Genomic DNA, 24,403 nt, shown 5'->3' on the forward strand with positions numbered 1-24,403 from the left:
AAAGTCACTCAGTCGTGTCTGACTCTTTGCGACCCCATGGACAATACAGTCCATGGAATTCTCCAGGCCAGAATACTGGAGTGGGTGGCCTTTCCCTTCTCCAGGGAATCTTCCCAACCCAGGGATCAAACCCAGGTCTCCTGCATTGCCAGAATACTGGAGTGGGTAGCCTTTCCCTTCTCCAGGGGATCTTCCCAACCCAGGGATCGAACCCAGGTCTCCTGCATTGCAGGCGGATTCTTTACCAGCTGAGCCACAAGGGAAGCCCAAGAATACTGGAGTGGGTAGCCTATCCATTCTCCAGGGCACCTTCGCAACCCAGGAATCGAACCAGGATCTTCCGCATTGCAGGCAGGTTCTTTGCCAACTGAGCTATGAGGGAAGCCCAATGGCAGCAGGCTTTTCTCTAGTTAGTATCTTTAATTACACAAGTAATCAATATTTATAATACGCATATAAAAATTATATGGTAACCTATAGCTAGACATAACAAAACTAATAAAATGATCAAATTTTTGCTCCTATTGATAAATATGTCATTGTAAAAGGTCTTTTGTCATTGTTGTTTTAAATCACAGGGAGACAAATTCGACTTCATTTCTCCTTGGTTGAATTTTAAACAAGGTCAAAAGAGACTCACTGGAGAAAAAATTAATAGACATTCTCAGCTCTACTGTCAAAGATCTAATTAATTATTAGAAAAGAAATAACTATAAGTATTTTTTTAAATAGTTAATAAAGTAATTGAACCAAAATCAATTTCCTTTAAGAAAATTCAGGGACTATAGCCCTACGTTTACTTCAGATTAAAACAGCTAAATGTTTTTGCTATAACATAAAGAAATTTCTATAATCTATATAATTTCTTTAGGCTATAGAAATTGATTTGCAGTTTCAGACCCTCCATACTGTTAATACATACATAGTAAATAAAGTATACCTCAACTCTTCCAGGTATTTCAAATCACAGCCAGAACATAAGTGTCTCAAGATAAAAGAGTAAGCAGAATCTCTGCTTTCAAGCAGCCATCAACTTCTATAGTTCCAGAAACCAGAGAGCAATATTTGACCTATTTTTAAACTGCTGCCTGACACATAATACCTGACTTTCAGAGCAAACATTCACTTCAATTCCTGCAAGATCAGTGTCAGATAAGACTCCCTTCTTTCAGTGCTCCCATTATTACAAACACAGCAAATAATGAATGATAATTTGCAAAAATGTCCCTTTTTCTGTCTTCTAGGATAACTACTCCATCTCACTGGTCTTACATCTTCAAAGGAAAAAAAGCATACTCCCTGGCTCAAGGCCCACATGATGGATTATTTCCTTCATAGTGTCCTTCTTTGCCTGATCCCCATGTATACAAAGTACAGACCACAGAATAAGAAAGGGAGAATGAAATGCTGTTTATAAACAAGTAACAAACCCAAAGAGCAGTCACAACTTCTGACAAACCAGCAGAGCTTGAATTTTACTAAAACCACTACTTGCGAAATCTTATCTATGGCATATTTTACTAATCAATACAAAGAGATCTATAAAAATAAAGCATAAGATCTGGGTACTTCCACAAAAATGTTTCAAGGCAGCTACAAAAACAAAAGTATTATATGTGACACAGGCAAATTATTATATGGTTCTATCAATAGACACAATAGGAGCTCTGGGAAGGGAAATAGCTCCGGTTAGTTAAGGATAAACAGACAAAAATTCACAGAGAAATAGGATGTGAAACTGATCTTAAGAGTTATTTTGCCGGATACAAATTTTTCTTTAAAATGAAATTTTTTATGAAGAAATACTTAGTGAACTGTTCTATTTCATCAGGAGCTATGACAAGAAGCTACCCTTCAATCAACTATGATGTAGGGAGGGGGAATCCTTATGCTCATGTGGACGAGACAAAGAGATTTGCTAAATAAATACTAGGAGTACTATTATAGAAAAAGAAAGTACTTTTCAAGCTTAAAAACAAATCTGACAAAATAAAAAGAAATTTTATTCTTTTTATTAAATCAGTTCCAAAACATATTTATAATATATTAAATTAAACAGATACATATGCAAAAATTAATAACAACATGGCTAGAGTAATATCAGAAAGACAAAGTAACAAAAGGATAAGAACTCATTAGACAACCTGTAAATTGATGTAAATCAAAACTAAGCTATCTTATAAACTTCATTGGCAATACCACTGAAAAGTGAACAGTAAACTCAAAGGTGTGGAAAAGCAAACATATTAAGTGCACTTAAAAAAGGAAATGGAAATAATTTCCAATTGATTATTTTCATTCTTATCCTTTCACTAGAAGAGACAATGTAAGAACAGACTTCAAAAACCAGTGCAAGCTTTCAAAATCAGTACTTTCTGAATCAACTAAATTACTGAATTAAAAGGATACTTACTGAAATAAGTTTATATACATATCTACATCCCTCATATCTGCTTGCAACCAATCTTTCTTAAATCCAAGGACAAGTGTGTTTGGTTTCATACGCCCAAGACCAGCAGCCTAAAACACAGAAAAAATACAACTTTAAAGACATACTATTCACAAAATGGTTTTTAAATGACAATATCCTAATGGACAGACTCCAAACATTTTAAAATTGTGTACTCTTATCAGTAAAAATTCTTGAGCAATACAAGCATATTAAATTACATATACTATATAAATCATATTACTTATGATTAAACATATAAAAATAGAAGATAAAATTAAACAGCTGAAAAGTTCTAAATTAAACTTTTTCTACTTTTATGACAAATATTTTTGATTTTAGTGAGAGAAAGATGATGGAATATACTTAACCCTTCATAAAAATCATAACAATTATATATATTTTGATAACAGCCATTAAAACCTGATCAGAAGTCCAAATTGAAGACATGCATTGTTGGCTACAGTTTAGAATTCCATCAACTGTTCTCACAACTTCGTGCAGAGTTGCAATTCAACGTGCTTAACAAATATGCCCCCAAATCCAATTAATTTCTTCTTTTATAATATTTTAAAACACATTGAAAATCCTATTCCCAAGGTTGGGTACACATAAAAGATAAATAAAATAGTTTGCCACTTTAGCCATTTTAAAATGCACAGTTCAATGGCATTAATCACACTCACAATGTTGTACAACCAACGCCACTATCTATTTCCAAAAAACTTTCTCATCACCCTAAATAGAAATTCTCTAAACACTAATAACTACCCATTTTTTCCTCCTTCCAGGCCCTGGCTTATTTCATTTAGCATACTGTCTTCTAGGTTCATCCATGTTACAGCATCTATTAGAACTACTCTCCTTTTTATGGCTGAATAATATTCCATTCTATGTATTTACAATATTTTGTTTATCCATTCATATGTTGATACAATAATTAGGTTGTTTTTACATTTTGGTTACTGTAATGCTGAAACAAACACTGGCCTAAAAACATCTTTTTGACTCCCCGCTTTTAATTTCTTTGGGTATATGACTAGGAGTAAAATTGTTGGATAAAAGTTAATTCCTTGTTTAACCTTTTGAGTAACCACCAAACTGTTTCCCACAGCAGCTGCATCATTTCACACTCTCACCAGCAATGCAACACTTGTTATTTCTTGTTTGTTTACCTAATTACATACAAGCTAGTAGTATAAAATGGTATCTCACACTGTAGCTTTGATTTTGCATTGCCCAAGTGAAGAACTAAAGAGCCTCTTGATCAAAGTGAAAGAGGAGAGTGAAAAAGTTGGCTTAAAGCTCAACATTCAGAAAACTAAAATCATGGCATCCAGTCCCATCACTTCATGGCAAATAGATGGGGAAACAATGGAAACAGTGAGAGACTTTATTTTCTTGGGCTCCAAAATCACTGCAGATGGTGATTGCAGCAATGAAATTAAAAGACACTTACTCCTTGGAAGGAAAGTTATGACCAACCTAGACAGCATATTAAAAAGCAGGGACATTACTTTGGCAACAAAGGTCCATCTAGTCAAGGCTATGGTTTTCCCAGTAGTCATGTATGGATGTGAGAGCTGGACTATAAAGAAAGCTGAGTGCTGAAGAATTGATGTTTTTGAACTGTGGTGTTGGAGAAGACTCTTGAGAGTCCCTTGGACTGCAAGGAGATCCAACCAGTCCATCCTAAAGGAGATCAGTCCTGAGTGTTCATTGGAAGGACTGATGTTGAAGCTGAAACTTCAATACTTTGGACACCTGATGTGTAGAACTGACTCATTTGAAACTGACTCCCCTGATGCTGGGAAAGATTGAAGGCGGGAGGAGAAGGGGACAACAGAGGATGAGATGATTGGATGGCATTGCCGACTCAATGGACATGAGTTTGGGAGTTTTGATGGACAGGGAGGCCTGGCACGCTGCAGTCCATGGGGTCACAAAGAGTCGGACACGACTGAGTGACTGAACTGAACTGAATGACTAATGATACTGAGCATTTTTTAATGTGTTCATTAGTTACCTTTATATCTTTGGAGAAATGTTTATTCAAGTTCTTTGCCCCTTTTTAAATTGAGTTGTCTTTTTGTTTCTTTGGAATTTTATATACATTTTGGATATTAGGACTTATCATATATACAATGTGAGAACGTTTTCTTCCATCCTGTAGGTTGTCTTTCTACTTTCTTTTTTTAATTTAATTAAATTAAATTTATTTTTTTTCTTGATAATGACCTTGGATGCACAAAAGTTTTTAGTTGTGATGAGGTCAAACTTGTTTGGTTTTGCCACTTGTGCATTTGGTGCCATATCTAAGAATATGTTGTCAAATTCAAGATCATGAAGATTTACCCCTCCATGTTTTCTTTGGAGAGCTTTATGGTTTTACCCTTACCTGTGAATCTTAGATCCACCTTGAATTAAGTTTTTATGTGCTGTGAGGTCACACTTAAGTTTTTATAGGTGATATATACCTAAATCATTTTTGGTTAAAGATTAATTCAAGTACTTATCAAGAGCTGACCATGTGCCACTGTCCTAAAGACTGGATAACTGGGGAACAAAAGCAATAAGCCTACCCATGTAAAGTTCACAGTCATTTCCAAAATGTTCTATTCATGCACAAGTTTCAAAAAATAAGATTTTTTTTAAACTCAGAATTATAAACAACTATTTACCCTTAGGAGACAGATAAAAAATACTTATTTTGGTTTTTAAAACTGTTAGGTAGCAAGGTGGCCACCAACTACACAGCATAATTTTCTTTTGCTTTTCTGGTAAGAAAACCAAGAAGTATCTTCAAGTTTTATAGTTTTGTTTTTTTTTTAAAGAACTAAGCTATAAGATGACTGGTAACTTCTTGATGATACAAAATACTGTCAGAGTTATTCCTTTTCTCATCACAAACTTTTGCACAATCTTATTAAAAGGTTCTATTTGTATAACGTTAACAGTAACATCCTGAGGTATTCTGTGCACTTCTGCTTTCAACTTCATTACCGTAATAACTTTCCCTTGAATGATTGTGGAAAGAAATTTCACATCTATCAGTCATTCTAAATCCTTTGTAAATTATAATCAAAGTAGCTATTTAGTTAGGAGTAATATTTTATGTTTCCATAAACATCCTGTATTTTAAAGAAATAACATTACTGAAAATATGTCTTCTCTAGAACATATTTCTTTTGGCTCAGAGAAAATAAGTTCTTTGTGAACTTCAGTAATTGAAACTGATTTAGCAAAATGCAATCATCTGAAGCTTATTACAAATATCTTTAGTTTCAATCAAGATATTCTCCCTCTGTCATTTCTTTGAATCGTTAGCAATTTTTTTTGCATATCTTCCACCAGAATTTGCTGACAAGAAATCCATTTAGTTTTTTATAATATTTTTCTTTGTATCATTGTAACTGCTTTTAGTGCGGCAGAAAGAACAGCTGTTTTCCCAATAGTATGTCTTCGGCTATTGAGTGAAAACATTTCCAAATATCATGGTTATCCAGTTAAATACTGACATGAGATTTGTATTACTTTAAGAATCACTGATAAAAATTATAGTTTTGGCTTCATGTTTTGGATGGTTTGTTTTTAAAAGGTTGAGTTAATAGTGCTGGTTTTAAATCATTATTTAATTAATATTACGGCATTTTATATACATATATGGAAAGGAGCTACAGGACATGGGTATAATTTAGTTTTAAATATTCTTATTGGCAATATTAAGTTATTTTGACCTACTTTAGAAAATTTTTTTAAAAATTGCTTTTTACTCAAAATGTAGCTGATGAAGAAGAGGAAAGGTTTTAGAAACACTCAGTATACATTATAGGATAATTGTAGGCTAGTTTTGCCCAGGAAAAAAGGTAATTATAGCTACACTAAGACTGAATGAGATCCATGATTTAAAGGGCATCATGATGTAATAGGAATTTTCAGTAAAAACAAGAATTTTCTACTAATTTAAAATGACTGTTTCAAACTCAGTTAACAATCAAGTGGCTCCTGCCTTAAAAAAAAAAAAAGTTAGCAGTGTTAATGTCTTACTGCCAAAGGGCTCCATAAGCAAACAATTGACAAGACTACCTCTTAAAATAGTGAGTCTCTAAATAAATGCTTATGAATATAATTAGTAACCTGATAAACAAAATGACAAAGAAATGAAAAAAATGAGAATGTATAATAAACAAACCCATATAAAACAGCATCTCTAGAACTATGAAAAAGTGACTGTATAAAGAAATCAATGCACAAACTACTTTGACAAAGATTATAAACCTCCAACAGACATAGAGGCATTTGCCACTTTATGTAATGGGTTTTGAGAAGGTACGAAGGAAAGAGAAATACTCTCAGTGGCAACTCATACTCATATTTCAGTGATTAGTTCGAAAGAGGCAATTTGTAAGGGTATTTTAAAACAGTTCCTCAGACACCCTGCCACTGCAAGAAACCATCTCCCGGGCATCTTTGTAAGGGAAACAGCATTTGTCAGGTTTATAAGGCAGTCTCAGAATGATATTGATGCTCCCTTTGCCCACACTGGTGAAACTGTCATGACCTGTGGGGATGAGCATGTTAGGTGGAAGAGAATGCTAAGCAGGATAGTTTCTCACTCTTGGCAAATTTACAATACTGTAATATATACTACAAAAACCCCTGAGGGTATGGTTCTCAAAGTGTAGTACCTGGACTGGAACAGCAGCAGCATCACCTGAAAAGCTGTTAGAAATGCAAATTCTTGGGCCTCACCCTAGACCTACTGAATCACTGTAAAGACAGGGCCCAGCAGGCTGTGTTTTAGTAAGTCCAACAGGTGATTCTGATGCAGGCTTAAGAAACATTGCTCTAAGCAAGTATTTTCCTTCATTTCCTTTATAACACTTATTAAATATATAAATTAATTATCAAAGTTCTCCTATAAATTATACAAAAGTAAGCAAGATTTAAGCACTAGAAACAGCCTTATGACCAGGGGTAGCATTCCATTTGAAATATTTACATATTTCACATACAAAAACTGAATAAAGTAATAATCACCACTCACTTTAATAAGCTTGACGAATACATATTAGCACACTATGAATCCTTTTCAAGATCTCCTTATATTTTTACTGTATATTCCATTATTTAGGCATATATGTTTGAATTTTTAAGTTACATATTTTAAAAAATTTATAATATCTTCACATTATTTATGTTCTTATTTTAACTTGCTGTTTTCCTTAACATTTCTGTCTGAGGTTTACCCTTGCTGATATGTATAGTATCTTTTCACCACTGTATGGAATTCTGCTGCATAATTATGCCACAGTTTTAATAATGTGACTGATGGTTGTTGAGTTACTTTAATTTCCTTTTCACTGTAACAAATGAGAGTGCCAAGAAACTTATATGGCCTTTATAACATATGGCCTTCTTCACAGATGTAAAAGTTTTTCTGTAGTATACACTTGAGAATGGGATGTCTTGGGATATCCATCCTTTCAAAGATGCAGAGTATTCCCAGGTTGCTTTCCCAAGTGTTTGTCCAATCCACATTTACCAAAGCTGTGCAGCAAGAATTTCCAAATGCTCTACACCATGCTGAACACTTGGTATTGGCAGACCTAATTTTGGTCAATATGACAGGCATGGAATAAAGCTGTACTATAGTTTCTTGTTTTTCTCATTTAAAGTTTATTAAAATTTTAGCAGTACAAATTATCCAGGTTGCAGATTATCAAAAGATCAATTCAATAAAGTCCACACTGAAAAAAAAAGACAAACATAGCCCCCAAACAATGAAAAGAAAACAACATAAAGGAGATTCATCAGAAAGTCTCTAAAACTTAAAATATTAGACAGAATGGAAATAAGAAGTTTACATAAGTCACTCATCCACTTTTGTCTTCTCTGTTCCAGGGTTTGATTCATGATCAATTTTTTTTTATTTTTATCATGTGCGTGGTCATTTTCTTGTCCCTTTGATTTTTGGTTTTCTTTTTCCACTGAGGATCTGGTCTTCTAATCCTCATTTTTCAAAGTGGAGCACTTTAGTTCATTGTCCTGATTACTTTTTTTCACTTTTGAGAATCAACTTTGATCTCTATCAGCCTTTTTTCCCTATTGAGCTACTTCTACTTTCTTGGTTTCTGTATTTTTTTTTGTTTCTGCTTTGACTTTCTTCTCTCTTGGAGCTCCGTGTATCTCTCCTCCTTCTCCTCCTATCTTTATTTCTTGATCTTCCAGGTGTTCCTCTTTTCTCTCGACTCCGTGACCTTCATCTTCTCTACTCCTGTTCTCTGTATCTATGATACTCCTTGCTTCTGCTGCGATCTTGGCCCTGGCTTCTAGAGCACACACTTCTGCTCCTGTTCCTACTTCTGCTTCATTCCTTTGTTCTACTGTTGTACTGTTTTTACCTTTAGTTATATCACGTTCTCTACTCCTAGACTGTGCACATCTGTCCCTGTCCTTATTTTTATTATGATCATGCTCATTGCTTTTGAATTCTGTTTAGACTTCTCTTTACTTCTTTCCTGATCTTTTCCTTTAGAATAAGGTTCTTCTTTTTAATATTCTCATGATCCCTTTTCCTTGACTTCATCCTTTTTTCTTCATGTCTATTATGCTTTGTGTCTCTTTCCTTACTCTTGGATTTTTCTTTGCTCTTACTCCTACTTTTTTGATATGGGATTTTTCTTTACCTTTTATATTTATCATCTTTTTCTGAATTTCTTCTGATTTCTCTCTCTTTGCTGTTAGATTTCACTTTCCTTTCCTTTTCGCTTTTCCTGTTTGGACTCTCAGACACATGGTCTATGATCAGCTATTTTTTTTCCCTTTTACTCTGACTGGGCTTCTTTGATTTTCTTTTATTTCATATAACTCACTCTTATCCCCTTTAATCCATCTTTCACCACGGATGCTCTCATTCTCTGAGCTCTCTGCATCTCCTGCCTCCAATGTGGAGGTCTTGCCACATCTGAAATGATCCCTAGATCTGGATCCAGAAGGAGTTCAATAATGCCTTGGTCCTTTCCTTTAATTTACCTGCCAGACTTAGTAACTAAAAGTCACCTCTGGTATGAAGCAGGCTGGGAGTTAGGTAGATTACATTCTCTCCCTTTCTTCCTGTTCTTCCTTTCTTTTTCATCAGCTTTAGGAGGATTTTCTTCTCATTAGGAATCTGTTTTCAGGTACTGAAGAGATTTCTTCTGGATGGACAGTAGACTGGGGTTGTGAAATTTTCAGCTTCACTTTCACTAGATGCACTTTTCTTGCTTTCTTGTGTTTACAAGAATTTTCCGATGGTTCTTCTTCTTTTTTTTACTTCTCTTCAGAAGCACTTTCAGAATCAGAAGAGGACTGAGAATTGCTTCAAGCTATCTGAACACTGGATGAAGAAAATGAAGAGGATGATTTATGCCTTTTCTTTTTGTCTCTCTTAGCAACACCACCCTCTTCCAAAAACACAAGACTCTACACATGGACCTCACCAGATGGTCAATACCAAAATCAGACTGATTATATTCTTTGCAGCCAAAGATGGAGAAGCTCTATACAGTCAGCAAAAACAAGACCGGGAGCGGACTATGGCTCAGATCATGAACTCCTTATTGCCAAATTCAGACTTAAATTGAAGAAAGTAGGGAAAACCACTAGACCATTCGGGTATGACCTAAATCAGGTTCCTTATGATTATAGAGTAGAAGTGAGAAATAGATTTAAGGGACTAGAGCTGATAGACAGAGAGCCTGATGAACTATGGACAGATGTCAGGACATTGTACAGGAGACAGGGATGAAGACCATCCCCAAGAAAAAGAAATGTAAAAAAGCAAAATGGCTGTCTGAAGAGGCCTTACAAATAGCTGGGAAAAGAAGAGAAGTGAAAAGCAAAGAAGAAAAGGAAAGATATACCCATTTGAATGCAGAGTTCCAAAGAATAGCAAGGAGAGATAAGAAAGCCTTCCTCAGTGATCAGTGCAAAGATACAGAGGAAAACAACAGAATGGGAAAGACTAGAGATTTCTTCAAGAAAATTAGAGATACCAAGAAAACATTTCATGCAAAGATGAGCACAATAAAGGACAGAAACGGTATGGACCTAACAGAAGCAGAGATTAAGAAGAACTATACAAAGAATACACAGAAGAAACATAAAAAAAAGATCTTCTATATTATCTACTATACTATATAAAAAAGATCTTTACGACCCAGATAATCACGATGGTGTGATCACTCACCTAGAGGCAGACATCCTGGAATGAGAAGTCAAGTGGGCCTTAGGAAGCATCACTACGAACAAAGCTAGTGGAGGTGATGGGATTCCAGTTGAGCTATTTCAAATGCTAAAAGATGATGCTGTGAAAGTTCTGCACTCAATATGCCAGCAAATTTGGAAAACTCAGCAGTGGCCACAGGACTGGAAACGGTCAGTTTTCATTGCAATCCCAAAGAAAGGCAATGCCAAAGAATGCTCAAACTACCGCACAACTGCACTCATCTCACACACTAGTAAAGTAATGCTCAAAATTCTCCAAGCCAGGCTTCAACAGTACGTGAACCATGAACTTCCAGATGTTCAAGCTGGATTTGGAAGAGGCAGAGGAACCAGAGATCAAATTGCCAACATCTGCTGTATCATGGAAAAAGAAAGAGAGTTCCAGAAAAACATCTACTTTGGCTTTACTGACTATGCCAAAGCCTTTGACTGTGTGGATCACAACAAACTGTGGAAAATTCTTAAAGAGCTGGGAATACCAGACCACCTGACTTGCCTCTTGTGAAATCTGTAGGCAGGTCAGGAAGCAACAGTTAGAACTGGACATGGAACAACAGACTGGTTCCAAATCTGGAAAGGAGTACATCAAGGCTATGTATTGTCACCCTGCTTATTTAACTTATATGCCAAGTACATCATGACAAACGCTAGGCTGGATGAAGCACAAGCTGGAATCAAGACTGCCAGAAGAAATATCAATAACCTCAGATATGCAGATGATACCACCCTTATGGCAGAAAGTGAAGAAGAACTAAAGATCCTCTTGATGAAAGTGAAAGAGGAGAGTGAAAGAGTTGGCTTAAAACTCAACATTCAGAAAACTAAGATAATGGCATCTGGTCCCATCACTTCATGGCAAATAGATGGAGAAACAGTGGAAACAGTTAAGAGACTTCATTTTCTTGGGCTCCAAAATCACTGCAGATGGTGACTGCAGCCATGAAATTAAAAGACACTTACTCCTTGGAAGAAAAGTTATGACCAACCTAGACAGCATATTAAAAAGCAGAGACATCACTTTGCCAACAAAGGTCTGTCTAGTCAAGGCTATGGTTTTTCCAGTAGTCATGTATGGATATGAGAGTTGGACTATGAAGAGCTGAGTGCCAAAGAATTGATGCTTTTGAACTGTGGTGTTGGAGAAGACTCTTGAGAGTCCCTTGGACTGCAAGGAGATCCAACCAGTCCATCCTGAAGGAAATCAGTCCTGAATATTCACTGGAAGGACTGATGCTGAAGCGGAAACTCCAATACTTTGGCCATCTGATGCGAAGATTTGACTCATTTGAAAAGACCCTGATGCTGTGAAAGATTGAAGGTGGGAGGAGAAGGGGATGACAGAGGATGAGATGGTTGGATGGCATCACTGACTCAATGGACATGATTTTGAGTAAACTCTGGGAGTTGGTGATGGACAGGGTGGCCTGGTGTGCTGCAGTCTGTGGGGTCACAGAGTTGGACATGACTGAGCGACTGAACTGAACTGAGCAAGACCACATACAGGTGGGCCCAGATAGTCAGATTTCTTCAGAAGTCTTTCTGTTTTCTTTAGATTTGGGAACTAGCTCCCCAAAAGTAAATATCTGCATCTTAGCAAATGGTTTGCTAGCTGCATCTGTTTTCTGGTTTTCTATCTCTCTCACAACTTTTTGACCATAAATCACTTGCCTAAAAACAACATGATACTCATCTAAATGAGGAGTTTATTTTGTTGTTATGAAGAACTGTGATGCTTTTGTATCTTTCCCGTGGATACACTGAAGGGAAATTCTTTATTGTGTTTAACAGCAAAATGCTCATCTTCAAAAAAATCCTCCTTAAATGGATACCCCTCCTTGTCCATTTCCTTCACTGAAGTCACCACCTTGAACCATAAAATCTTTGACAACTCAGTGAAAGAGACAACTTTTATAATATAATGGCTTCTGAGTTGATCTCCTAGTCCTCTTTTTACCTGTATGAAGACAACGAAAGTTCTTGCATGTTTAGGGGCACACATCAGAAAATAATTCAGAGACAACTCTTCCAGCAGGCTGATTATTAATGGCGATGTCAAAGAAACATCTAGGACACTGAACCTTTATTCCCATGGTGTCAATACTTCGATCTCTGAGTAAAATACAGTTTCAGGTGAACACACTTTAAATAGGGAAAAATCAAGGACAAAGTGATCCAATCATTTTGCTCCTTATTATCTTTTATCTTCTAAATAACTTGTGCAAGCCTTCTTAAATTCTTTCCACCAGTCCAATCTCCTCTTCCCTGGGTCCGGTCCTTTAAAGCGCTTCAAATCTACCGCCACCAGAAAAGGCACTAAAGACTGTACTATGGTTTTAATTTTTACTTCTGTCATTTAGGTTTCCTCTTCTTTTCATGTCTTTTACTCCTTTTAAAAAAATCTCTTATTGATTTATAGTTTTTCTTTATATATTGTGAACCATATTCTTTTGCTGTTAACATGTTTTCTCCTTTAGGTCTGTGGCTTCATTTTTCATTTTCATGCTTTCTTTAAGAAGCAGTTTTATATGTTAACTAAAAACAATAATTGGTTTCTTCTTCATAGTTCAACTTTTTGTGTCTCATTTAAAAACTTCTTCCCTAGTCCAAGATCAAAAATTTATTTTGTTTTCTTTTAAAAGCTTAAAAATTTTTCTGTTCTTGTTTAGGTCTTTCAACTCACCTGGAAATGTTTTTTGTTCATCTTTATACAGACATGTAATTTTTTTCACATAATCAGTTTTCCCAGTTCATCCTTTCAGTGTCACCTCTGTCATGTATTTTATTGCCTATATCAAAGACTCAGTTTCTACTCAGTTGAAATGTCTGTGCCTACTTCAACACCATATTTCTTAATCACTATAGTTTTATGATAAGGCTTTATGTCTGTCAAAGCAATCCTACTTCCACCTCTTATTATTCCAGAGGACTGCCTAGGCTATTCTTAACCACGTGCTTGTCAAGTTTTAAAAGACACAAAATAGAAAAAGGCCAGTGACAGTACTCTGAACCTCCCACTCTATTTTAACAAAGCAGCTCAAACAAAGCAAAACAAAACAATGGGCTTTTGCTTGAAGTTTTCTTTTGAAGAAAGAGGTTCCTGTAAAAATAAGTTGGCCAACACTGTCTTCCTACAACCTTAAGGGTTGAGGAAACTGAGTTTCATAGATGTTAAATAACTTTTTTGTTTGGTCCAAAATCTATAATAAGGAAGTAGCAGTGCTAGCATTTAAACCTAGGACTGATTCCAAATCCCACATTCTGGTTACTATGCCAAACACAAAACCTATGAGAAGTCTAAGTTTAGAACTAGTAAAATAATAATGAGAAATAAAATAAGGAGTTAAAATTTCTTAAAAAATTAAATAAGGACTGCCATTACTTAACACTCTCTCCAAAAACCCCAGTGAGTTGCAGCAGGGAGTGAATGGGAAATACCTTAGGAAAAGGACAGAAATAGGCCAAGATAATTCACAAAGAGGTTCTTTGCTGTCAGCTAACAGCACAGTATTTCTATAGTCCTTTTAACTCTCAAATTACACAAACTGTAGTGGTATACGGTAACAAGATATGTTGAAGGTTTACAATTTTTATTAATGTGAATAATGAAACCTGGAATAAAAAAATCTTTGAACATTTACACAGAATTAAAATATTATCGATTAAAAGAGGTAAGAAATTTACCTGCATCAAATATTGTGCACCCTCTCTCAAATCATCTGCATGTACTGGAGCATAAAAAGCCTTCATTTTGTTTTTAATAAGCCACCGCTGATATTTGGCTTGATCAATGGACATCTCTTTCATAGCTTGTCTTCGAGGGCCCTTTAAAAATATTAATAAGTCTTTAACTGAAAGGTAATCTATTCCATTTTCATAAAAAAGCTTCCTGTTACCTTGGCTTAAACAAGGCATCTAAACATGGCAGTGGGGGGAGAAGAGAAGTACAATATAATTCTAGCATTTTACTCTCAAATCGGTGAATTATATCCAACAAAGATTATGAAGACAGTGTTGATGGAACAAAGGCACAGAAAGAAGAGAAGGACACACAGACTTTGAAAAATAAATAAGTATTGGTAGTAGTAAATGAGAGAAATTATAAATTATTGAAAATGGAGAAGAGATTACACAGAGGAAAATAAGAGCCTTCTGTTTTTCTATGGAAAGTTTCCCATCTTGTTTTTCATCTGTCTCTAATGTCTGAGTTATTAATTCTCAGGAACATAGAAATATCATTAAAATTCAGAGTTAGCTATATAAATTCATTTTTTCCTTTGTACTTCTGTTAAACAATGACATAACATATGAAAGGAAATGAGTTTTTTCAACTTGCAATTCTATTTTGATCCTTGTAAGCAACACATGAAATGTATTATATGTTTTACCCAACATGTATTAAGAAAAAAAAATCTAAAAATAAGATTAAAAGTTCACCTTAATTATACATGAATAAGACAAGGAACTGGAGAAGGAACTGGCAACCCACTCCAGTATTCTTGCCTAGAACATCCTATGGACAGAGGAGCCTGGTGGGCTACAGTCCACGGGGTCGTAAAGAGTCAGACATAACTTAGCAACTAAACAAGACAAGGAATAGTACAATTTATCATTATTAGTAGAAAAATTGCCTCTGTGCAATTTCTTATGCTCAAGACTCCAACCTGAATTGATCTACCTGGAGACAAACTGTGAGACTCCACAGGTCTCAAGTGGAGTCAGTGTCTCAGTATGTTCTTCCACTACCCTACACACATATTTTACTACTATATGAGTAGAAGGTTAACTCTAGCAGGGGCTGGGACATAGGGCATATAACATGCATTTCTAGCACCAAAATAAAATAAGCAATAGAGCCTGGGAGATAAGTTAATCTGGCAAATAAATACTCCAATTTCTTATGCAGAAAAGATCCATCATCTAGTGATTTTAGCCAAGAGGCCAAAAATAAAACTACTTTTAGATGAACATTTACCCCTATTTTTAGTAATTTCCTTACTCATGAATAAAACTAAAATGAATGGGCAAGAATTCAGCTTTCACCCTACTCTTTACATACCAGATACTAAATATTTATCAATACCATGATTTGTCCACCACCTCTTTTTTATTCTGACAAGTAAATGTTCCTAGTGTTCTCAAGACTTTATGAGATTTATTAGTAAGAAAAAAACACATACCGAATTCCATTCAGGTTCCTTAGTTTTTTTTAGCTCCTGAGTAGGCTATTTTTCTTAGCTAAAGCAATATTGCTCTCTAAAAGCTACTCAAATTATTTCAAATCTAGAAAGATTCACAAATTACAAATGATATACACAGAGTGAAAAATGTTTTAATAGAGAAGACAAAACTGGGACTTACCATATGCACATGACCACAGATCATCAAGCCAACATTTTTTGTGAAATCGTGAACAAGATGAAGTAAAGCTGGGCGTGAGTTTGGCGCACCTGTCATAACAAGACACTGAGGCCTAATTTAAGATTAAAAGGAGAAATGTAATTAGAGAAATTTAAGGTTTTGATAACATGGACATGATTTCAAGTTGCTTCTTTAACAGTACATTGTTACACTAGACTCTCCTTTACACAACTGTCCTCAAGACACAGGCTACACGATTCTCATAGAGGATGACATAACTAGGATTTCTTGGTACATGAGAAATGCAGAAACAAAATCTTCTTTGAGCAAACATCATACCAAATATCCTAAATTAATAGGTAATATACATCAAGATTCTGGGAGATACTACAAAAAGAAATGACCATAACTGATTAAAAACATGTAATAACTTTTCATCTTCTAAAGGTAATAAACATTACAATTCTTTCACAGAGTTCACAAAACTTCCTGAGAACATGGCCATGTCTTCATGTAAAGAACAGGTCCCTTTCCTTCTTAGCTTGATCACATCATACTCACTTATGCTTAGTAATATCAGTCTTCCCTAATCTAGCTTAATTTTAATGAATGTTGTTCTATGAGTAAAATCACCTATGGTGAATAAAAGGTTTCTATTTGAACTAAAAGTTTTAATTATAATTCATTACAATGAAAGCCAAAATTAATTCAACTGCCTTTCCAAAAATAAGACAGTCACATGATTTTTCATGTATTTTTAACTCCTGATTTTCATTGACTAGAAATAAAAATCAATCTTGTTTGAGGAAAAAATATTCACATATCCATTTTATAAATTCAAGCAGATTCACAAAAACTCATTAAAACAACAATGTGTATAGTTAAACTTTAACAAAAAGCAAATAGAGTGAATTCTGACTTACCTACTAAATTAGTAGCTCCTAACTATACTCATAAAATAAGCAGGAAAAGCTGAATAAAGACTACAAACTGATTCAGAATTTTAGCAAGCCATCTGAAAAGCCAGTTCTGTCTGGAGGAACAGATTTGAGGCAACCAAACATGAAGTCATCTTCTAAAGGCCCAGAGACTGCTAGTAGTCCAGTCTCTCCATCTGAGCGTTAGCAGGTTACATGGCTCCCCAGCTAAACACTGCCTTTCTTAGCCTTCCTAAATGTGGCCCTATGACTGATTTCCAGCCCATATGATGTTCCTAATTCCTCATCCTATCCTTTAAAAGGAACCTGGGTCACCTTCCATACTTTCTTTCCCTTTTCTGTAATCTAGACTGTGGAGTTGGCCACATGGACATAAAAACATATCCTAGGCAATGGCAGGCTGATGAGGTAAAAGGAAGAAATGTGGGACTTGAGTGACCAGGTGCAGCCCATCTATGTAGCAGCCATGAACTGTCCATCTACCTCTGGACTATCACACAACACTGATACCCATCTTGTTCAGCCACGTTGTTCTTTCAGCTTTTTGTTATGGTAGTTTAACCTATTACTAATATAACCTAGTACTGTTGGAAATGAACTTGTAGTCCCTATCTTTACTCAATAGTAAACATGTTAGTAAACATACCACAAAGGCATAATCTGGGTATAACATTATACCAAAAAAAGGTACAGAACAAAATATATTAGGGATGACTTCTAGTAACAAGAGAGTGTGAATATCTGCTTTCATCTTTATTCCTTCTTTAAAAATCTCCATAGTATGATAGGATTTTTTTTAAGGCACCAAAATATGGAGAAGAGGATAGGACATAATTGCACTGAAATTTTGAAAGCCAGAAAGCAGATGCAAGAACAATAAAGGATTTGACAAATCAGGAAAAGGCTAAATTATAAATAAGCATAAGAGAAAACTGTGAAGCCACCTGATTTTACACCTAAGAATCATCAAAATGCCTAGGACTGACAGGCAGCAGATGCTTCTGGAAGTGGCAGGGGCAATGTGTTAAAGGAAAAAATAAGAAGAACTGATTTAAAGTTTGCCTAAGAAGCATCTAGATGAACCCAAGTCATTTCCATCACTATGATGGGCAACTGTCCCTGCCTATCTCCAACTCTATTAGGCTAGGGCTTATTTGCTAGAGAGGCCTGTGGTCTGGGAGCAATAGCTGAGGGCATAAGCAGCTACTTTAAGCAGGGAGTTAGGAGAACATTCACTATATGCTGGAAACTGAAATCTCCAAGCTGCCTTCTCACTTAGCTCTCAGAATTGTGGTAGCCAGAACTTTATCAGTAAGCAAAGATTAAAAGATTCTTTTCTGAGAAATCTAATCAAATTAGAAAAGAAAACTTTTAAGATGTCTTAAATTTCTCAAAGAACCATCACAGTCACATTAATCTCCATTAAGGGCTTGACTGAGAGCCCCACCCTCAATACAGAACTTTCCTAACCCCAGATCACAGACATTTCAGACAAGGCTAAATCTAAGAATCCAAATTAAAGAGGCAGGAAATGATGAGAAAGATACTTCAAGGAAATAGAAACTACAAAGTGAAGAAAACACAATCTTTTGGCAAATTTGGTGAAGGCTGAGATAGTGATAAATAGAAATTGAAATAGGAAAAACAGTTTATTGGCTACATAAAAAATATAAAACCTGTACAGGAAAAGAAAGTAATCATAATTTACAAGGCTAAGCTCTGAATTATGCTTTAAAAGTCATTAAAAATATAAACATCAAGTCTAACCTACTCAAAATAATGACATAAAAATATACTGGGAGGATAGGGTAAAGAGAAGGGTGCGTGTGTGTAATGGGCATGCGTGGATGAAAGAAATCAAGAGATAATGCCTAAAATTAAAAATCAAAACAATAAGACAAACATGCTTTTGGGGAATATGAAGTAAATACTACACAATTCAGCTAAGAGTTGAAATTGGTTGCCGGTGGCATAAAAGAAATAGGGATTTGAGAAGCAGGACAACTACTAATTTTCACAACAAATGTAAGCTTTTCCTCTTTTAAATATGTTCATGTATAATTCTGATAAGAATTTTAAAACACTTGTTAGAGTAAACTTTTTTTTTTAAGTTTTTAAAAAAATTCCCATTTCTATAATAAGCCAAAGAACAGTATTTTATTGACCGCAAGTTAATTCTGATTCTTGATCATACTCTCAGTTCTGGGGCACAGCTTTTTACGCAAAGGAAGGATTTCTATTTTCTGCCATACTTTGCATTAACTATTCACGACATTAAAAATGTGCTGAAATTTAAAGTTTTCCTCCCAGGGCTCTCATTTCTTTTCCCTATTTCTTTCTACTCCAAAACTGAAGATCTGTGGTCTATGGGAATCTTTCATTCGAGAAAACAAATTGGTGGTGGTGGTGGTGGGCGGCGGGGGGGATGATATTCAAAGAGTGACAAAAAGAATATATTAATGCAAAGATGTTTCTTCTTGGGAGAAATTTGGTAGAGCACTTCTTTTCTGGCACTTATCCACTCTTGAAATTTTCTTTTAAAAAGATTTTGTCTTTTGTTTTACTGAAAACAGGAACTTATTCCTATGATTACTGTGCAGAAGCCAATGAGAAGCAATTACTCATGACTAAGGAGTTGCCTGTCAGAGCCAGGCTTACGTGAACAGTATGAGAATGACTGTCAAATGGTCTATTTTTAAAAAATGACAAGCCTACTTTTAGCTACACTTAAGAATACTCTGTAATTTCTAAGAATCTATATAAATAAATTAATACTTCTGGATTTATAATAGTGCTTTAATAATTGAATCTCAGCAACTATTAGAAACATGTTAAATTAAGGAATAGCTTTTAAATTGATGACTGATAAACTATTTTAAGATAAAATAAAAAGTAATTTATTGAAGGAAGTAGTAAGAAATGCTCTTTATTCTGACATTGATCCTTTATCACAAAAACTGATTTCCAGTTCCACAGTGAGAACAAAACCCACTAACATGAAAATATTTACTGCCTTAGTAAAATTATAAAACAAGTATTTTTATGAATTTTATCCTTAATAGTTATAAACTTGAATGGCAACAGAGGGGGGGGAAAGTTTACTTTAATGATACTTATTTAAAAGCCTTCAAAGAGAGACCTCCAAAACTTCCATAACATTTTTCTAAGGTAGATGATAATTTTTCTCTCAGTCGTGTCTAACTCTTTGGGACTCTATGGACTATGCAGTCCCTGGAATTCTCCAGGCCAGCATACTGGAGTGGGTAGCCTTTCCCATCTCCAGGGGGTCTATCCCAACCCAGGGATCGAACCCAGGTCTCCTGCATGGCAGACAGATTCTTTACCAGCTGAGCTAAGGGATGGAGCCAAAGCAAAAACAACACCCAGTTGTGAATGGGACTGGTGATAGAAGCAAGATTCGATGCTGTAAAGAGCAATATTGCATAGGAATCTAGAATGTTAGGTCCATGAATCAGGGCAAATTGGAAGTGGTCAAACAGGAGATGACAAGAGTGAACATCAACATTCTAGGAATCAGTGAACTAAGATGAACTGGAATGGGTGAATTTAACTCAAATGACCATTATATCTACTACTGTGGGCAGGAATCCCTTAGAAGAAATGGAGTAGCCGTCACAGTCAACAAAAGAGTCCGAAATGCGATACTTGGATGCAATCTCAAAAACGACAGAATGATCTCTGTTTGTTTTCAAGGCAAACCATTCAGTACAACGGTAATTCAAGTCTATGCCCCGACCAGTAACACTGAAGAAGCTGAAGTTGAACAGTTCTATGAAAACCTACAAGACCTTCTAGAACTAACACGCAAAAAAGATGTCCTTTTCATTATAGGGGACTGGAATGCAAAAGTAGGAAGTTAAGAAACACCTGGAAAAACAGGCAAATTTGGCATTGGAGTACAGAATGAAGCAGGGCCAAGGCTAATCGAGTTTTGCCAAGAGGACGCACTGGTCATAGCAAACACCCTCTTCCAACAACACAAGAGAAGACTCCACACATGGACATCACCAGATGGTCAACACCGAAATCAGATTGATTATATTCTTTGCAGCCAAAGATGGAGAAGCTCTATACAAGCAAAAACAAGACCGGGAGCTGCATGTGGATCAGATCATGAGCTCCTTATTGCCAAATTCAGACTGAAATTGAAGGAAGTAGAGAAAACCACTAGACCATTCAGGTATGACCTAAATCAAATCCCTTATGACTATACAGTAGAAGTGAGAAATAGATTTAAAAGACTAGATCTGATAGAATACTTGATGAATTATGGATGGAGGTTCGTGACATTGTACAGGAGACAGGAATCAAGACCATCCCCAAGAAAAAGAAATACAAAAAAGCAAAATGACTGTCTGAGGAGGCCTTACAAATAGCTGGGAAAAGACGGGAAGCGAAAAGCAAAGGAGAAAAGGAAAGATATACCCATTTGAATGCAGAGTTCCAAAGAATAGCAAGGAGAGATAAGAAAGCCTTCCTCAGCCATCAGTGCAAAGAAATAGAGGAAAACAACAGAATGGGAAAGACTAGAGATCTTTTCAAGCAAATTAGAGATACCAAGGGAATATTTCATGCAAAGATGGGCTCAATAAAAGACAGAAATGGTCAGGACCTAACAGAAGCAGAAGATACTAAGAGAAGGTGGCAAGAATACACAGAAGAATTGTACAAAAATGATCTTCACGACCCAGACAATCACGACGGTGTGATCACTCACCTAGAGCCAAACATTCTGGAATGTGAAGTCAAGTGGGCCTTAGGAAGCATCACTGAACAAAGCTAGTGGAGGTGATGGAATTCCAGTTGAGCTATTTCAAATCCTGAAAGATGATGCTGTGAAAGTGCTGCACTCGATATGCCAGCAAATCTGGAAAACTCAGCAGTGGCCACAGGACTGGAAAAGGTCAGTTTCGTTCCAATCCCAAAGAAAGGCAATGCCAAAGAATGCTCAAATTACCGCACAACTGCACTCATCTCACATGCTAGTAAAGTAATGCTTAAGATTCTCCAAGCCAGGCTTCAGCAATACGTGAACTGTGAACTTTCAGATGTTCAAGCTGGTTTTAGAAAAGGCAGAGGAACCAGAGATCAAATTGCCAATATCCGCTGGATCATCGAAAAAGCAAGAGAGTACCAGAAAAACATCTATTTCTGCTTTATTGACTATGCCAAAGCCTTTGACTGTGTGGATCACAATAAACTGTGGAAAATCCTGAAATAGATGGGAATACCAGACCACCTGACCCGTCTCTTGAGAAACCTGTATGCATGTCAGGAAGAAACAGTTAGAACTGCACATGGAACAACAGACTGGTTCCAAATAGGAAAAGGAGTACGTCAAGGCTGTATATTGTCTCCCTGCTTATTTAACTTCTATGCAGAGTACATCATAAGAAACGCTGGGCTGGAGGAAGCACAAGCTGGAATCAAGATTGCCGGGAGAAATATCAATAACCTCAGATATGCAGATGACACCACCCTTATGGCAGAAAGTGTAGAAGAATTAAAGAGCCTCTTGATGAAAATGAAAGTGGAGAGTGAAAAAGTTGGCTTAAAGTTCAACATTCAGAAAACTAAGATCATGGCATCCGGTCCCATCACTTCATGGCAGATAGATGGGGAAACAGTGGAAACAGTGAGAGACTTTATTTTTGGGGGCTCCAAAATCACTGCAGATGGTGATTGCAGCAGTGAAATTAAAAGACACTTACTCCTTGGAAGGAAAGTTATGACCAACCTAGACAGCATATTGAAGAGCAGAGACATCACTTTGCCAACAAAGGTCCGTCTAGTCAAGACTATGGTTTTTCCAGTGTCATGTATGGACGTGACAATGCCGGAGAAGGCAATGGCACCCCACTCCAGTACTCTTGCCTGGAAAATCCCATGGACGGAGGAGCCTGATAGGCTACAGTCCATGGGGTCGCTGAGTCGGACACGACTGAGCGACTTCCTTTCACTTTTCCCTTTCATGCACTGGAGAAGGAAATGGCAACCCACTCCAGTATTCTTGCCTGGAGAATCCCAGGGACGGCGGAGCCTGGTGGGCTGCCGTCTATGGGGTCACACAGAGTTGGACACGACTGAAGCGACTTAGCAGTAGCAGTATGGACGTGAGAGTTGGACAATGAAGAAAGCTGAGCACCGAAGAATTGATGGTTTTGAACTGTGGTGTTGGAGAAGACTCTTGAGAGTACCTTGGACTGCAAGGAGATCCAACCAGTCCATCCTTAAGGAAATCAGTCCTGGGTGTTCATTGGAAAGACTGATGTTGAAGTTGAAACTCCAATATTTTGGCCACCTGATGCAAAGAGATGACTCATCTGAAAAGACCCTGATGCTAGGAAAGATTGAGGGCAGGAGGAGAAGGGGACAACAGAGGATGATATGGCTGCATGGCACCATCGACTGGATGGACATGGGTTTGGGTGGACTCACGGAGTTGGTGATGGACAGGGATGTCTGGCGTGCTGCGGTTCATGGGGTCGCAAAGGGTTGGACACGACTGAGTGACTGAACTGACTGAATTTTTTTCTTTGTAAAATTTTGAGAACAAGAAGCCTCTACCTTGTTTTTGAATAAACTGCTCAAATCAAACCAAACAAACAATATTCTATGCTTTTAGATAATTTTTCATGAAATATCACCATATGAAAATATTACTAAACAATAAATGAAGAACTGATTGCCAGCTAAGACAGAATGTTTCTGTGTTACCTAATCACTTACCTGAAGTTTTTCACGTGGTCTTCCACTCCAGAAAGACGAATCGAATGCTGCAGTGCATTCAGGTAGGTCAGAGCTTGTGTGGAGGATCCCCAGTTCACATCTGTGAGAGGACAGTGTTCATGAACCATAATACCAGTGATCACAAGTCATCAATAACCAATGCTTTCACATTTAAAAAGTCAGGTGCTAAAATAAACTGTTGTACTCAGGAATTTCAATAGTTCAAGTATACAGCATGAAATTAAGACAGTGCTAATCTGAGCTATTATTAACATTTAAAGAAAATGTACAACTTGGAAAAGACTGAGATAAAAGGGCTGCAGACATGCTGTGCATGCAACTCAAAATGAGTCTGCAAACAAAGAAAACATTTAAAAATTATTGTTTATACAGCCAAAGGTCAAAAAGGAAAGAGGCAGATCTATGATTGTTATAAAGTACTATTTATAGTACTTCACCATTTAAGTTATTTGAACATCAAGGCAAATTTTACTTCTTATTGAATAAACAGTCTAAACACAAATGATGATTTTAGACATTTGTTACTTTAGAGACTTAATAGGCATATTAGAGAAATAACTGTTTCTAAGATATTTAAAACAATATCTTCTTTGTCCATTTCATTTCTAAAGCCACCATT

The 24,403-nt window shown here is 36.2% G+C and overlaps 1 protein-coding gene and 1 pseudogene across 2 annotated transcripts in view; both read right to left on the reverse strand.

The window, feature by feature from the left end:
• The window catches only part of SLC12A2 (solute carrier family 12 member 2), a 105,013-nt gene that overhangs the window by 17,560 nt on the left and 63,050 nt on the right, over window positions 1-24,403 (reverse strand). For both annotated transcript variants that reach the window (XM_081501849.1, XM_081501847.1), the window contains exons 15-18: window positions 23,764-23,863; window positions 16,076-16,187; window positions 14,399-14,539; window positions 2,414-2,520 (exon numbers count right to left, since the gene is read on the reverse strand). In XM_081501849.1, coding sequence (XP_081357975.1) covers window positions 2,414-2,520; window positions 14,399-14,539; window positions 16,076-16,187; window positions 23,764-23,863 — 460 coding nt within the window. The remainder of the gene's footprint in view (window positions 1-2,413; window positions 2,521-14,398; window positions 14,540-16,075; window positions 16,188-23,763; window positions 23,864-24,403) is intronic.
• LOC145509377 (peptidyl-prolyl cis-trans isomerase G-like) lies at window positions 8,322-12,807 on the reverse strand (annotated as a pseudogene).

Source organism: Giraffa tippelskirchi, chromosome 6 (assembly GCF_054371585.1).
Source record: "Giraffa tippelskirchi isolate mGirTip1 chromosome 6, T2T-mGirTip1v1.2.pri, whole genome shotgun sequence".
NCBI lineage: Eukaryota > Metazoa > Chordata > Mammalia > Artiodactyla > Giraffidae > Giraffa > Giraffa tippelskirchi.